General features: G+C 46.6%; 1 protein-coding gene across 1 annotated transcript; it reads left to right on the top strand.

The window, feature by feature from the left end:
• The first annotated feature begins 429 nt into the window (after positions 1 to 429).
• On the top strand, positions 430 to 2,225 carry LOC136532267 (flavin-containing monooxygenase FMO GS-OX-like 8). Its single transcript, XM_066524870.1, has 2 exons — positions 430 to 1,091; positions 1,246 to 2,225. The coding sequence occupies exons 1-2, from the start codon at positions 539 to 541 to the stop codon at positions 2,034 to 2,036; spliced, it is 1,344 nt and encodes a 447-aa protein (XP_066380967.1). The 5' UTR covers positions 430 to 538; the 3' UTR covers positions 2,037 to 2,225.
• Positions 2,226 to 15,143: the final 12,918 nt, after the last annotated feature.

The following is a 15,143-nucleotide window of genomic DNA, read 5'->3' as shown; positions in this document are numbered from 1 at the left end:
GTCCTTTGTAGTTGAACCGTATTTATTTTGTGATCCTGGCTTTCTGTGTTACCTGCCTGCTTTTGTTAGCAGATGCGCAGAATCTTCTGAGCTTCGAGTTCATACTTAACAATATACCTGTATCGACAATATCATATTACATGTTGGCAGTGGTTAACGAAGGCCTCGTTTAGTTCAAAAAGTTTTCCCAAAAAGTGTTACAGTAGCCATCACATCGAATCTTGTGATGTGTGCATGGAGCATTAAATGTAGACAAAAAAAAAATTAATTGCACAGTTTGGTTGAAAATCGCGAGACGAACGTTTTGAGCCTAATTAGTCCATGATTGAACACTAATTGCCAAATAAAACCGAAAATGCTACAGTAGCCAAATTCTTAAATTTCACCCGACTAAACAAGGCCGAAATATCTAAATGAGCATATTTAGAAGTCAAGCATCCCTGCATCAGCACACCTATTGAGTATTGACGACCTTACAAATAAAGTTGGAGCAGAGACGCCATAGGGGACACCGGCGGCAGTGCGGCGGCGAGGCGAGATGGTGTCATCCAAGAAGGTGTGCATGATCGGCGCCGGCGTCTCGGGGCTAGCGTCTGCCCGCGAGCTGCTCCGGGAGGGCCACGACGTGACGGTCATGGAGCAGAGCAGCGGCGTCGGCGGGCAGTGGCTGTACGACCCGAGGACGGACGGCGGCGGCCCCCTCGGCGCGGCCGGCGCGCACAGCAGCATGTACGCCTCCGTCCGGCTCATCAGCCCGAGGGAGCTGACGTGCTTCTCCGACTTCCCCTTCTTCCCCAGCAACGACGGCACCGGCGACACCCGGCGGTACCCGGGGCACGCGGAGTTCCTCAGGTACATCAGGGACTTCTGCGACGCATTCGGGCTCATGGACGTCGTCAGGCTCAACACCAAGGTCCTGCACGTCGGCCTGGCGCCGCCGCTCGCCGCTGACGACGGCGTGAAGCGGTGGACGGTGAGGTGGTCGAGACGTGGTGACTGCGAGGGCGACGCGGTCACCACGGAGGAGGTGTTCGACGCCGTCGTCGTCGCCGTCGGCCAATACACCCAGCCACGGCTCCCAACCATCAGCGGTAGGTTGGTTCTAATCGATTGCGTCGTTGTTATCGCCGTTGTCGTCAGTGATTGCGTACACTGATGGTGATGGATAGATTTAAGAATTTTGTCCCTGTCGAAATTAAGTTGTGTTCATGCCCTGTTGGTCAACTGATGGAGCTTCTAGTATAGGCATGGACAAGTGGAGCAGGAGGCAGCTGCACTCCCACTCGTACCGGGTCCCCGACTCCTTCGACGGCGAGGTGGTGGTGATCGTGGGCTTCCATGAGAGCGGCAAGGACATCGCGCAGGAGCTCTCCGGGGTGGCGAGGGAGGTGCACGTCAGCGTCAAGTCCATGGAGGGCCTCACTCCCGCCGTCTCCAAGGCTGTCGCCAGGCACCACAACCTGCACCTGCACCTCCAGATCGAGTGCTTATGTGAGGATGGGCAGGTGACGTTCGCCGACGGCTCGCGTGTCGTCGCCGACTCCATCATCTACTGCACTGGGTACGACTTCTGGTTCCCGTTCCTGGACACGGGTGGCCTGCTCACCATCGACGACAACCGCGTCGGCCCGCTGTTCGAGCACACGTTCCCGCCGGCGCTGGCGCCGTCGCTGTCCTTCGTGGGCGTTCCCAGGCTGGTACTGGTGCCGCGGTTCTACGAGGCGCAGGCGAGGTGGGTGGCGCAGGTGCTGTCTGGCCGGAGGCCGCTGCCGCCGGAGGAGGAGATGCTGCGCTCCGCGGAGGAGTACCACCGCGCCAGGGAGGCGGCCGGCGTGCCCAGGCGCCTCTCGCACACCGTCTTCTTCGACATGGACTACTGCGACGAGTTTGGGGCCAAGCACTGCGGCTTCCCGCCGTTGGAGGGGTGGAAGAGGGACCTCCTGTCGTCGTCTGTCGCACGCGTCAGGGACGGCGACGTGGAGAGCTACCGTGACAGCGACCTTGTCCTGGAGGGCTTGCGCTCCGAGGGCTGGTGACTGCCTAGGACGTCATAAGACAAGGAGGTCGGCCAAGATGATGAAGACGACGGCTTACCTTACCAGATCCACGACTAACGCCACGCAGACCAACTACTCTAGCTAGTCGTAGGTGGTGTTTAGTTCCCAAATTTTTACAATTTTTTTCAAGATTTTTCGTCACATCAAATCTTTAGACGCATGCATGAAACATTAAATATAAATAAAAAATAAAACTAATTACACAGTTTAGACGAAATTCTATAGAGACGAATCTTTTAAACCTAATTAGACTATAATTGAACACTAATTGTCAAATAACAACGAAAGTGCTACAATACCATTTTCCAAAAAAATTCACCAACTAAACAAGGCCGTAATCATAATATTTTGGGAAACAAGTACTCCGTACAAATCATAGTCGTGATATTTTTTGGGAAACAAGTACAAATCATAATGATTGAAGTGGCGGCATAAAACCGCGAATTGTAAAATCTTCCTTGCCCAACTCAACCAAGTTTGAAGTGGTGGCATAAAACCGCGAATTATTTGGATACAAAGACTAATTACTAACTAATTGAAGATATCTATTTGGATTATAGTTTTTGCGGCTGATAAGTCGGTTGATGCTGTTTTGTTGTGAGAGAAAAACATTTTACTATGGCTAATAAACCGAACTGATAAGTTCAAGTGAACATGACTTAAAATTAGTTTGCATCCAAATAAGAGGGCTAATAGGCGTGCTAATTTTTTTTAGCAAATTCTCAATTAGTTGTTAGCCAATTAACTAACGATAATGCTCTAATTAAGCCGATCTTTCGAAAGGTATGATAGCGTCGATTGGTGGAGACTCGACGTTCATGATTTAGGCTTCGAACCAAGACTAATTCAGACCCCCACAACCGTTACACCACTGCTCCGTTGGTTATCAACCACGCGAACGCGATTGACCTCGCCGAGAAGACTTTCCTGCAAGCGAATCGAGAACACAAGCAAGAACAAGATGAACGCAATCTGAAATTACAAATAAATATGAGGCTTATGAAAAACAAGAAAGAGTTCAAGTCTTTATTCGAAAGGACTAATCGCCACAGACGAATAAGATCGAGAACTGGTTCACAGCAAGCAGCCTTGGCGGCACAGTTGCAGCAAAACGATAGCATCTTCACGAGAAAATCAAGAACTAAACAAAACCCAAACCCTAAGGAGAGCGATGACTGTAAATTATAGAGTCTTGGGCGTCACCCCTGGACGCGCCCCCTAATGGGCCTAAACACGATACACGGTCCAACGGGCTAAAAGATGGTGTCGCAGCACCCTGGCAGATTCTGGACGCTGACTTGCTTCGACGATTCCTGTTGATTCCGAAGAGATTTTGATGTGAGACCACTTGCATTGACTTCCTTATCTAATTAGCTTTCCATCCATACGTAGATCGTCGAAAACGGAGCCCGTAAGCGCTCGTATGACCAGTTTTATGACAGACTGGTCTTAAAACTCTAGATGGGCTCGAACTTTATTTATACTAGGTGACTCAACCCGAATGAACTTCGAGCCTTCTTATCGATTAGGACAACCTCCGTATGTATAGAGCTCATGTCCTTGTCGGGAACCACGGGCCGGCGCCACGGCTGCCGGCTGGTGTGGTGACGCAGCGAGCATGGAGCAGCGCTGTTGCCGACAGGAGGATGACACACACACATATATATATATATATATATATATATATATATATATAGGGAGAGGCTATTCAGTAGCCAGCTACAGAATAAGTTATTCTGTAGCCACCTCCATTTACCATAATTTTATATACTAATTTATGATAATGTCAATATATATTTACTATAGTTGGGTTACTATAACACACGGGGATATTTACCATAACGTTATAGTAAACCACTTAGTAAGGAGTTACTATAATCTCATAAATTAACATAGTAATTATCGTAACTCAAAGTGGCTACAGAATAAGTTATTTTGTAGCCAGCTACAGAGTAGTAGTTCTATATATATATATATATATATATATATATATATATATATATATATATATATATATATATATATATATATATATATATATATATATATATATAAAAGCTCGGGCGCTCGGCCACCCGCTGGAGCAGAGGAGCAGCCGCAACATGTACACGTGCACGAAACACGCCGCAAGGCCATGGCCGAGACCCCGATGAACCGACCGACGCAGCACGGAGGAGAGAAGGTGGTGTCATTGTTGCAGACGAAGATCCATCACACAATTGATAGGATGCCATGTTTCCATCTACTCAACGATATAAATAACTATCAGGTTCCTTGGCAGTTCATGATGATCTGCGTCAATTACCGTGAGTTAAAATTTACTTGGCGAGAGTTTTTCGTTGTCTCTTTATTTCTTGAAGACCTTTAGTAGTACGTACCAAGGACTTGATAAGCCCTATGGAATGATGCGGCTTCATGAAGTGGGGTTCTCCTATTGAGGAGGTATATAGTAGATATGGCCAATGAACAATTTTTTTTGGCAGTAGAAAATTTTTGCTCTGTGCTATTTGCAGTAATCATTTTGTTAAATTATGTTCTATACATGCTCGCATATTTGTGCGGAAACAAACGTGCAACTCTCTTTCACGTGTGGTTTATCGATATACTGCATTACTGCTAAATTTCGACTGAACAAACTTGACGGTATAAATTTCTGTTCTAGATGCACGTATAGCATCGTCTTCACGTTCCCTGCTCCAAATGCTGCTGTATTTGCGATTTGGGATTACGTATCTTCTTCTGCCATGTATAAGGCTGGCCTAAGCATATTAGTTCAGCTCATCGCTCGTGCATATATTTATTCGCAGTCTCCATTGGATTTTTGCCTCGTAACGTAACCAAAAAATTATCATGTTCTTAGTGAAGTGAACAAGCTTGAGCTACAGTAAAGGATACTGAGTTGTGCGTCCTCTGTTTCCGGCAGTATGCCAAAACAGAACCAACTGAAAGCATTAAAAATAATCAGAAAAGCAGCACATGGAGTCTAGTCTGATCAGTTCATGTCATACTCGTCCAAACCCTTGAGATAGACTGCTCTTGAATGCAAGAGGAATTATCAATCTTCCTACAAAGAAGTTTATATTAAAAAAATCCCACAAAAAAATATACAATAATCAATAATGTGCTAAAAATATGTGACCACTGATGTGAGGCTCCTTTCGAATCTGAAATATCATGACTCCCTTTCAGTCTTTCCATGTTGTCTTCGCTAAGTAATCAGTGTACCAATGTTCAGTACCTACAGCTAAGGCCTGATCCTACTATAGAAATTTTAATGGATATATATTTGTATGAATTGTTCATTCATGAGAAATTCATATACTCCACATTGTGTCCAAATGGTTTTCCCCATTGGTGCTTACCAAAAGCTTAACTGAGTCTTGGAGAGTATCCAAATCCCCGGGATCATGATGGCACAAAAAGATGTCATGCATACTTAATTTCTTTCCCAGTTCTACTTATATTTCCTCAGTTTTCATGTTCAAGCCACAAGATACTGAACCAAGCTAAAACTGGGCAGGAATAATATGAAACACGGAGAAAAATTCATGTCAAGCTACGTGATATAAATTCAATCTTATATGTATTTAAAAGGGAAAATTGTGTTCTTGCCCGTGTCCGGCTGGCCAATTATGATTTTGCCTCTACTTTTTCAACTTTGTGTGTTTTACCCTTGCTATTTTGAAATAAATGGTCCGTTTCTAGGCTCAGATTGTTCCCGCGAACTACACTTGGGCCTCGTGGTTGTCCCCGGGCGCGAAGGACGCCCTGGCCCAGCAAGTTGCCGCCTCAGCTGGTGAGGCCGCAACTGGTGTCAAGCGAGGTGCGGACGATGCCATCACGTCAGGCCCAGCCCTGAGTTTTTTTGGCCCAGGGCGAAACCAATATCCCGGGTCCTTTAAGTACATGACAGTGACAATACTTATACATAAAAATCCATATGCAATGTCAATGATAAACACATAATTTCATATGCAAAAACAACATTCATATGAAACAATTCATACATATAAATTATCTTTAAAACTTATGGATCTGTGATTGTATCAACTCATTTACTCGTGTTTTTTTTCTTTTTTCACTGCCGGAAGCTTACTTTCTTGATGACATGATACTGTTAAAATTTGGAGAACGAATTAGCCAAAAAAAAAACAACACCAATCTGGTAATTCACATTAACTTAAATCTGAAATTAAATCAATTTTTGTATGGTTGCACCCTAATTTTAATTGAGCATGAGCAAAGAATCAGCGATTACGCATTATGCTTCAATGCTATAATGGCGAGGGCACTCATGCAATCAGTCAAACTCAACCAATATAAATATATAATCACGTTCAATTCCAGAGCATAATAGGCCAGCAGAGGATGTACAAACCTATTCTAATTAAATCGCCGGCACTGGCATCGGGTTTTTGTGGACTTGGTCTGCATACCTAGATCATACTCACACGGAGCAGAACTGCAGAAGCTTGCTACTTGCGTCATTTTTTTTTGACAAATGCTACTTGCGTCTTAGTATCTATAGTTGGCCAAATGGGCCACACGACACGGCACTAGCATGGGCACGGCCAGGCACGGCACTACGTGGCACGGTAGACTAGCCGTGCTGTGCTTGTTAGTGCCGCCGTGCCGAGGTGCCGGCCCAGGCACGACACTATCAAGTCTTAGCCGTGCCGTGCCGTGTCACTGGGCACGGCGGCCCAGCAGTGCCACCGCTTGCTGGGGCTGCGCCGTCGTGTCACGCGCATCCGCGCGCTGGAGCCGCGTTGAGCCCGCATCCTCCCCGCCGGATCCACGGCGTGCTCACGCTCTGAAAGGATCAAGATGCCCAAGAGGGGGTGAATTGGGCTAATTTCTAAATTTTCTTGCAATAATCAAATCCTACGGTTAGCCCAATTAACCCCTTGTGCCTAGAAAAGTATTTCTATTAAACTAACGCACAACGGACTTACAACCTATGTTCCAAACTTACTCTAGCATGGCAATTTTAAGAATGTAAAAACAAGTATTGAATTGCTCAAAGTAAATGCTCAAAGTAAATAGAGAGAGGAACGCGGTGATGTTTTGCCGAGGTATCGGAGAGTCGCCACTCCCCACTAGTCCTCGTTGGAGCACCCGCGCAAGGGTGTAGCTCCCCCTTGATCCGCGCAAGGATCAAGTGCTCTCTATGGGTTGATTCTTCGACACTCCATCGCGGCGAATCACCCAAAACTGCTCATAACTTGAGTTGGGTCACCCACAAGCTCCACCAAGTGATCACCAAGCTCCCAATCACCACCAAGCCGTCTAGGTGATGGCGATCACCAAGAGTAACAAGCATGAACTCTCACTTGACCACGCGAAGCCTAATGAGAAGATGGATGCACACTTTGCTACTCTTGATTCACTAATGAGGCTACTCTCTTGGATTCTCAAATCTCAATCACCTCACTAGGACCTTGCTCTTCTTGGCACTCACAAACGTGTTTCTCAGCTGCTGGAATGAGCAAAAGTAACTCCACACACGAGTGGAGCTTCTATTTATAAGGCAGCCTGAAAAACGAACCGTTATGAGCTTCTACGGGGTGACCGGACGCTCCGGTCATGTTGATCGGACGCTCCGGTCAGTTCAACTCGCACACCAGTGATAAAGTGTTGACCGGACGCTGGCAGGGTCCGATCACCACTGATCGGACGCGTCCGGTCGCATTAAACCCTCACTGGATGCTTACTGTACTCGATCGGACGCTGAACCCCCAGGGTCTGGTCAGTACTGACCGGACGCGTCCGGTCGTAGATTCCCTTCTCTAGAACCTTACTAGAGTCAACCGGACGCTGCCACTCAGTGTCCGGTCACTTGACCACTCCAGCGTCCGGTCGCACCGAACGCACTCTGCTTGATCAAATGAACTGACCGGACCCTACGGCCAGCATCCGGTTAGCATTTGACCCTCCATTCACTTCCAACTCTCGATCATATGTGAATGAAGTTTACTCCAAAGGATCTTAGGCATTCGTAGAAGCCACCTAGTGCTAGTTTTAACAAGTGTGCACCACACCTAACTCACTAGACTCACCTAGGTCAAGCTACCCGTCCATACCCCCCTTAATAGTACGGCCAAAGGAAAAACAAAGTCCTAAACTACTTTAAGTGCCTCTCCAACTCTAATCGACACTTAGAACTAGTTATCCTTAACCTTGTCGTCTATCCTTTGGAAACTGAAACAATGACCACCTCGATTGCCCAATCGATCTCCATTACCATGACCTAACTTAATTGCCTCTGCAAAACACACGTTAGTCATAGTAATCTTGTATTGTCATTAATCACTGAAATCCAACTAGGGGCCTAGATGCTTTCAATCTCCCCCTTTTTGGTGATTGATGACAATACCACCTCGAGTATGTGAAAGAGTGAGGTTTTTGATGGGCTTGGTTCATATAAGCTTTTGTCAATAAGAACAAAAGAGTTAGGCAAGCTTATATGACCCAAGCCAACACAATGTACTCAAAGGATATGAATTAAGCATGAGTACAAGTAACAAAGCTCATTTGCATCGGAGTATAAATGCGGAAGCAAAAGCAAATGAGCATAACACAAGTGATATGACATATAAAGGAATTCAAAGTAGAGAGCACACATGTCATATATCACAATCACGTAGATATCACTATCACATAAATATAATAGTAAACATGGATGCATAATGTATCACACATAGAAACTCCAAATGTAATAGATAATAAGCTAATAATAGATAACTAGCTCCCCCTAAATGTCTCTCCCCTTGAGTCTACATACTCGAACCCTCTCCCCCTTTGACGTCAAACACCAAAACCTAAGGGTCAGTCGGCGGGGCTACAACGGACGAGCCGGGCACTGAAGTACGTGGAGCAAGATGAAACTGGGCGCCATTATCATCTGACCCTGAGCTCTGTACTGACTGACCCTCTGTGGCTGGAAGCATCTCTGAAGCGGTCTAAGTCTGAGCTGGGGTAGGTGCTACCTGTGAAGCTGCTAGAATATCTATCATAGGATCTAAAGATGCGATAGAAGATGGGAGCCTCTGAGTAGTCACGATGATAGGAGCTGCTGTAGAAGGACCGGCGGTATGCATATGAGGCGGTGTAGGCATGTCGATCAACTCGCTGAAGGATGCTCCGAGACTCCTGGAGACTGACGTGTCAGGCACAAATAGCGAGGAAGTCTAATCCGGTGAGAAGCCTGTATGATATGGTGTGAACTATGGGGCTACCACTGGTGAGGACAACCACTGGGACAACTGAACTGTGGGAGAAGCAAATGGAGCTGGAGGCTGTCCTTGACTCTGAAGCCCACTAGGCTATACTGCTGGAGTCGTCGTAGTGGTGGCAGGCTGAGCAAGCTAGGGCGAAAGCTGTGGCTGTGGGGCCCCAAGTGCTGTTACTACATGCTGCATAAATCCCATAAGTTGCTGTTGCATGAGTAACTACTGCTGATGCATCTGCTGCTGCTGCTGCTGAAGGAGCTGCTACTGCCGCTGGAACTCATCCTGATGAGCCTGAAACTATGCAAAGTTGGCAGCTGTCTTCTGAGCCTGTCGTGCCTGATCCTGCTGCATCCGCTCAAGAATAGCAATCAAGGCGGGGTCCGTTTGCGGTGCAGGTAGAGCTGAGCTAGAACTGCCGGCCTCTGCATCATGTCTGCGTAGAGGCATATGAGGAATAGGCAGATAGTCATCATCTGAGCTGTCACTAGACTCTATCACCTCCTGTTGTGCCTCAAGCTCCTCCTCCTTAGTAGCGGCTATGCCTCTAATAATCTCATCCTACTGAGCTGCTGACTCTAGAACATCTGGACGATGGCTAGGCTAAGTGGGTGCCTGTGGTGTGCTGTGCCTGATCCTCTGTGCCATGTTATAAGCCAGAAACTTTGTGGTGGCACCTTTGTACTTAGCAACCATCTCTGGGGTCCTAACCCGCACAGACTTGAGCATCAGGAATGTGATCCAATGTGCATATGGAAGCTATCTATGACCCTTGAAACCCTCAGCTATAGTATCCTCTATCTCTGATAGAAGGAGGTCCCAAATGTCGAACACGGTCTGCTACATCAAGGCATTGAGGAGCCAGAGCTGTAGGCGAGTCAGACCCTATCTGTATCCCAACCTAGGAAGTAGTGTCCTCCTGATGATAGCCTCTAGCACTCGTGCTGTAGGAGTAAGGTCACTGGGGTTCCTCCTCAATCCCTCACCAAAGGGCTCCTTGAAGCAATGTCACACAAGATCAGTAGGGGGCACCATCCCTCCATGAGGACGCCTGGGAGGCTCCTACTGTCCATAACATACCTCATGTAATCTGACAGGCTGCTCCTGTAGCCTCAATATCTCCTTGGCCCTAAAACTCATCACCCTGTAGTCTCTGCCGTTGAATGCAAAGTGTATGAAGTTATGATGCGGATCAACGTAGAGCAAAGCATAAAACTACCGAACCCAAGATGGTACATATACTCCTGTCTGGCCAATCAGATCTGTCAGCCCTAGCAAATATGATAAGTAGGGGCGGGTATGCTCTCTGGCTGCTACCACAATAGACTCAATACTGCAGACTCTCTGAGATCTGAACACTACCCCACTGTTGAGATAAGCATTGTAGAAATCCTCCTACAGTGGCGTGTAGAAACCCTCTGCTGCTCTCTCATCCCTCCTCAGAGGGAACCACACCTCAAACTCTACAAATCTCAGCTACCGAACCTGCCTGGCCATGGCAGCCCTCAAGTCAAGATGTACCACTGGAGGCGAACCTTGTGGTCTAGGCGGTGGGCGTGAACCCCTACGCTGTGTAGCTGGCCTCGGTGGAACTGTAACACTAGTACGACCAGAGCGGCATAGCTAGGGTGCCTGCTTGGTCTCCTTAGCCTTCTTGGCCTGCTGACCCTCCTGAGTCACCTGAGCTGGCTGAGTCTCTACTGGTGGGGGCTACTGGTGTGGCTCCTGCTGGGACTCCCCCTGAGGCTGAGCCTCCTCAATAGCCAGACGATGTCCTACCATCATGATAGTCCTAGGTGGACCACCATAACGACACTCAGCCTCCTCAACTGCTGCCCTCTGTGCTGGTGTAAGCTACGGATCTACAATGACAACGCCACTGCGAGCACCTCCTCTCTCGGCATGCTCTGCTGCCTCAGCGACTGCTGCTGCTCTCGTTGTCTCTACGTCGGGGTACTTGCGCTTCTTAGATGTAATCTCCTTTTGTTCCTACGGGTAGGCGAGGCGGGGGCCTCCGCTCGTCATCTCCTGGACCACCCCCAACATTCTTCATGCGAGCCATCTGATCTGACAAGAAGATGAACTGCTGCTGACGAAGATCAACTGTCAAACTGACACTCCCGAGGCTTGGCCTCGATCCGTACTCGCGAGCTTGGCCTCGAGTTATCTGACAACTACCACAGGAACCACAATGGCACCGACTCGCTACATGATAGAATAGATGGATATACAGATAAATATGATATATCTAGTAGATGCGAAACCCTTGGAAGCAAGCAATGTAGATACGAAATTGAAGCGATGGGCATTCTACCTGACGATCGGTGATCCGAGAAAAGAAGAGATGTCACGCGAGGAACCTCGGAACCGACTAGGGTTAGGGTTCACGATGAATCGATGGCCCTAGATGCAATTTGAAATCAATGCTTGATAGCAGTGCGGGATTAGGGTATGACGGCGTTAGGTCAGGGCCTTACCAAAGCGGTGGAGACAACACAAGCTGCGCTGGCGTGGAGATAGGGCACTGGGGCAGTGGTGCGGCGTGGTTAGCGCAAGTAGGCACACGGGCTCTCTGTGGTGGCGCGCGGGAACAAAGGCGCAGGTTGCAGCAGCGGTTCAGCGCGGGACAGTGGTGGCGTGGAGACGACAGCTGCGGCGGTGCGGCGCTCAGGCACGGGAGAGCTGCGGCGGCTAGGGCACGATGTACGGGAGGCTTGGTGAAGGCGGCATACGGGGTTAGGTCAAGAACGCTCGCGACGGCTGTGGTTAAATGAGGACCCCACAGGTAACAGAGAAGGAAACGGGGAAAGAGATTTGATTCCGCATGTTTTCTACTGACCGGACGCTCCGGTGGTAGCGATCGGATGCTACCACCCAGCGTTCGGTCGATTCCAGAGAGGTCCAAATCCACTAGAATCGCGACCGGACGCGTCCGGTGGTCCATGACTGGACACAGGTAGGGTCCGGTCAGTTGCCTTGAACTCCATGTAGATCGACCGGACGCTGGATCCCTTCCTGACCGGACGCACAAACACAGCGTCCGGTCACTCCTTTAGCTTATGTTCACCTCCTGTGAACTGACCGGACGCTGGACTACAGAGTCCGGTGCAGCGTCCGGTCACTCTTTTCCAGCAAATTTTCAAAGTTCCTTCGCGCTGCCTGTTCCCAATCAAGTCCCAACATGAATAAGATCCAAATAAACACCAATTGGGACTGATGTGAGTGACCTCTCTCAAACCCTCATATTTTTCAAAATATTTTGCCTTAGGCTATAATTCTTTTTAAGAAAATAGGCAATAAGAGAGCAAATGGAACAAAACGATAAAACAACATCCATGCATATGCAGTACTTTGTAAGTAAATCTAGTTGCTTGTCAAGTTTGATCCAAGGTTAAGCTTCTTCACACGCTTTTCAGCGGTTATCTTAACCATGTTAGACAAGCCCTATATGCATTACCAAAAATTAAACATGTTATATATTACAATGAATGCAAGGGACAACACAAGCTCAATTTTAGTGAAGTTGCTAAAATCAAGTACATTGAGCTCATTCTGCAATCTACAAAATGTAGCCTCATCTAGCAGTTTAGTGAAGATATCCGCTAATTGATCTTCGGTTCTTACACCTTCTAGTGATATATTATTTTTAGCAACATGATCTCTTAGAAAGTAATGATGGATATCTATGTGCTTGGTGCGAGAGTGTTGAACCGGATTATTTGCAAGTTTTACCGCACTTTCATTGTCGCACAAAAGAGGTACCTTTTCTAGAACTACACCATAGTCTAGCAAAGTTTGTTTCATGTATAATATTTGTGCACAATAAGCACCCGCGGCAATGTATTCCGCTTCGGCGGTGGACAAAGCCACACTATTTTGTTTCTTGGAGGACCAAGACACAAGTGATCTACCAAGCAAATGGCACTCTCCGGATATGTTTTTTCTATCAACTTTGCATCCGGCGTAATCCAAATCGGAATAGCCAATTAATTCAAATATAGCTCCTTTGGGGATACCAAAGGCCAATGCTTGGTGTGTGCTTAAGATACCTAAGGATTCTTTTTACGGTAATTAAATGTGTTTCCTTAGGATTAGCTTGAAATCTAGCACACATACACACACTAAACATGATGTCAGGCCTAGATGCGGTTAAATATAACAAGCTATCAATCATGGAATGGTAGAGAGTTTGATCAACCGGGTTACCTCCCTCATCTAGGTCGAGATGTCCATTGGTAGACATTGGTGTCTTGATTGGCTTACATTCATCCATCTTGAATCTCTTGAGAAGATCTTTTGTGTATTTCTCTTGAGAGATGAAGATGCATTCTCTCATTTGCTTGACTTGAAAACCAAGAAAGAATGTAAGCTCACCAATTATTGACATCTCAAACTCCTTCGACATGAATTCACCAAATTCTTTGCATGAGTCTTCATTTGATAATCCAAAGATGATATCATCAACATATACTTGACAAATGAAGATATGCCCATCAAGCTTATTGGTGAATAGTGTGGTGTCGACCTTCCCAATAGTGAAGCCCTTCTCAATGAGAAAGTCCCGAAGGTGCTCATACCAAGCTCTTGGGGCTTGCTTAAGCCCATATAGTGCATTGGACAACCTATAAACATGATTAGGATATCTAGGGTCTTCAAACCCAGGAGGTTGATCAACATAGACTAGTTCATTAATAAAGCCATTTAAAAATGCACTTTTCACATCTATTTGATATAGTTTCATTTCATGATGTGATGCATATGCAAGTAGGATACGGATGGCTTCTAATCTTGCAACCGGTGCAAAGGTCTCTCCAAAATCCAAACCTTCAACTTGGGAGAAACCCTTTGCAACTAGTCTTGCCTTGTTCCTCACAACAACACCTTGATCATCTTGCTTATTGTAGAACACCCACTTTGTTCCAATGACTCTTACACCTTTTGGTCGCTCTTCAAGAGTCCAAACTTCATTGCGAGTGAAGCTGTTCAACTCTTCTTGCATGGCATTGATCCAATCCGGATCTTTTAGAGCTTCTTCTACCTTGGTAGGCTCATAGCAAGAGACAAAAGAGTGATGAGCAATAAATGAAGTAAGTTTTTGATATCGAGTCATTACACCCTTTGATGGACTCCCTATGATGAGATCTTGTGGATGATCTTGTAGGAGAGGTGTATTTCTTCTATTGACCACTTGAGGAGGAGGTTGTGGAGCATCAACATCTTGTGCTTGTACCACCATTTGCTCATGGGAGATATGAGTATCTTCATTTTCTACTCTCCCATCTTTTTCACCATCTTGTGGCACACTTAATGAAGAAGGTTGATCAATGACTTGTACATCATCTTCATCATCTTTTGGCTTAATGTCTCCTATCGGAATATTCTTCATAGCCTCCCTCAATGGTTCATCACCTACATCATCAAGATTCTCATGTGCTCCTTGGGAGCCGTTAGATTCATCAAATTCCACATCATATGTTTCTTCAACCAAGCCGGTGGCATGATTAAATACTCTATATGCTTTGGACTTTGATGAGTAACCAACAAGAAAACCAATATCACAATATCTTTGGAACTTCCCTAGGTGTTGCCGCTTCTTGTAGATGTAGCATTTGCAACCAAACACCCTAAAGAAGGAGACGTCCGGCTTCTTCCCATTGAGCAACTCATAAGGAGTCTTGCCAATGAACTTTTGAAGGAATAGGCAGTTTGATGCATAGCATGCGGTGTTGATTGCTTCCACCCATAGAGCTTCGGGGGTGTTGTATTCATCTAGCATTATCCTTGCAAGAGTGATCAAAGTCTGGTTCTTCCTCTCAACTACACTATTTTGTTGAGGAGTATAAGTTGCGGAGACTTC

Source organism: Miscanthus floridulus, unplaced genomic scaffold (genome assembly GCF_019320115.1).
Source record: "Miscanthus floridulus cultivar M001 unplaced genomic scaffold, ASM1932011v1 fs_565_2, whole genome shotgun sequence".
In the NCBI taxonomy this organism is placed as follows: Eukaryota; Viridiplantae; Streptophyta; class Magnoliopsida; order Poales; family Poaceae; genus Miscanthus; species Miscanthus floridulus.
This window is presented reverse-complemented; position numbering and strand designations above follow the sequence as displayed.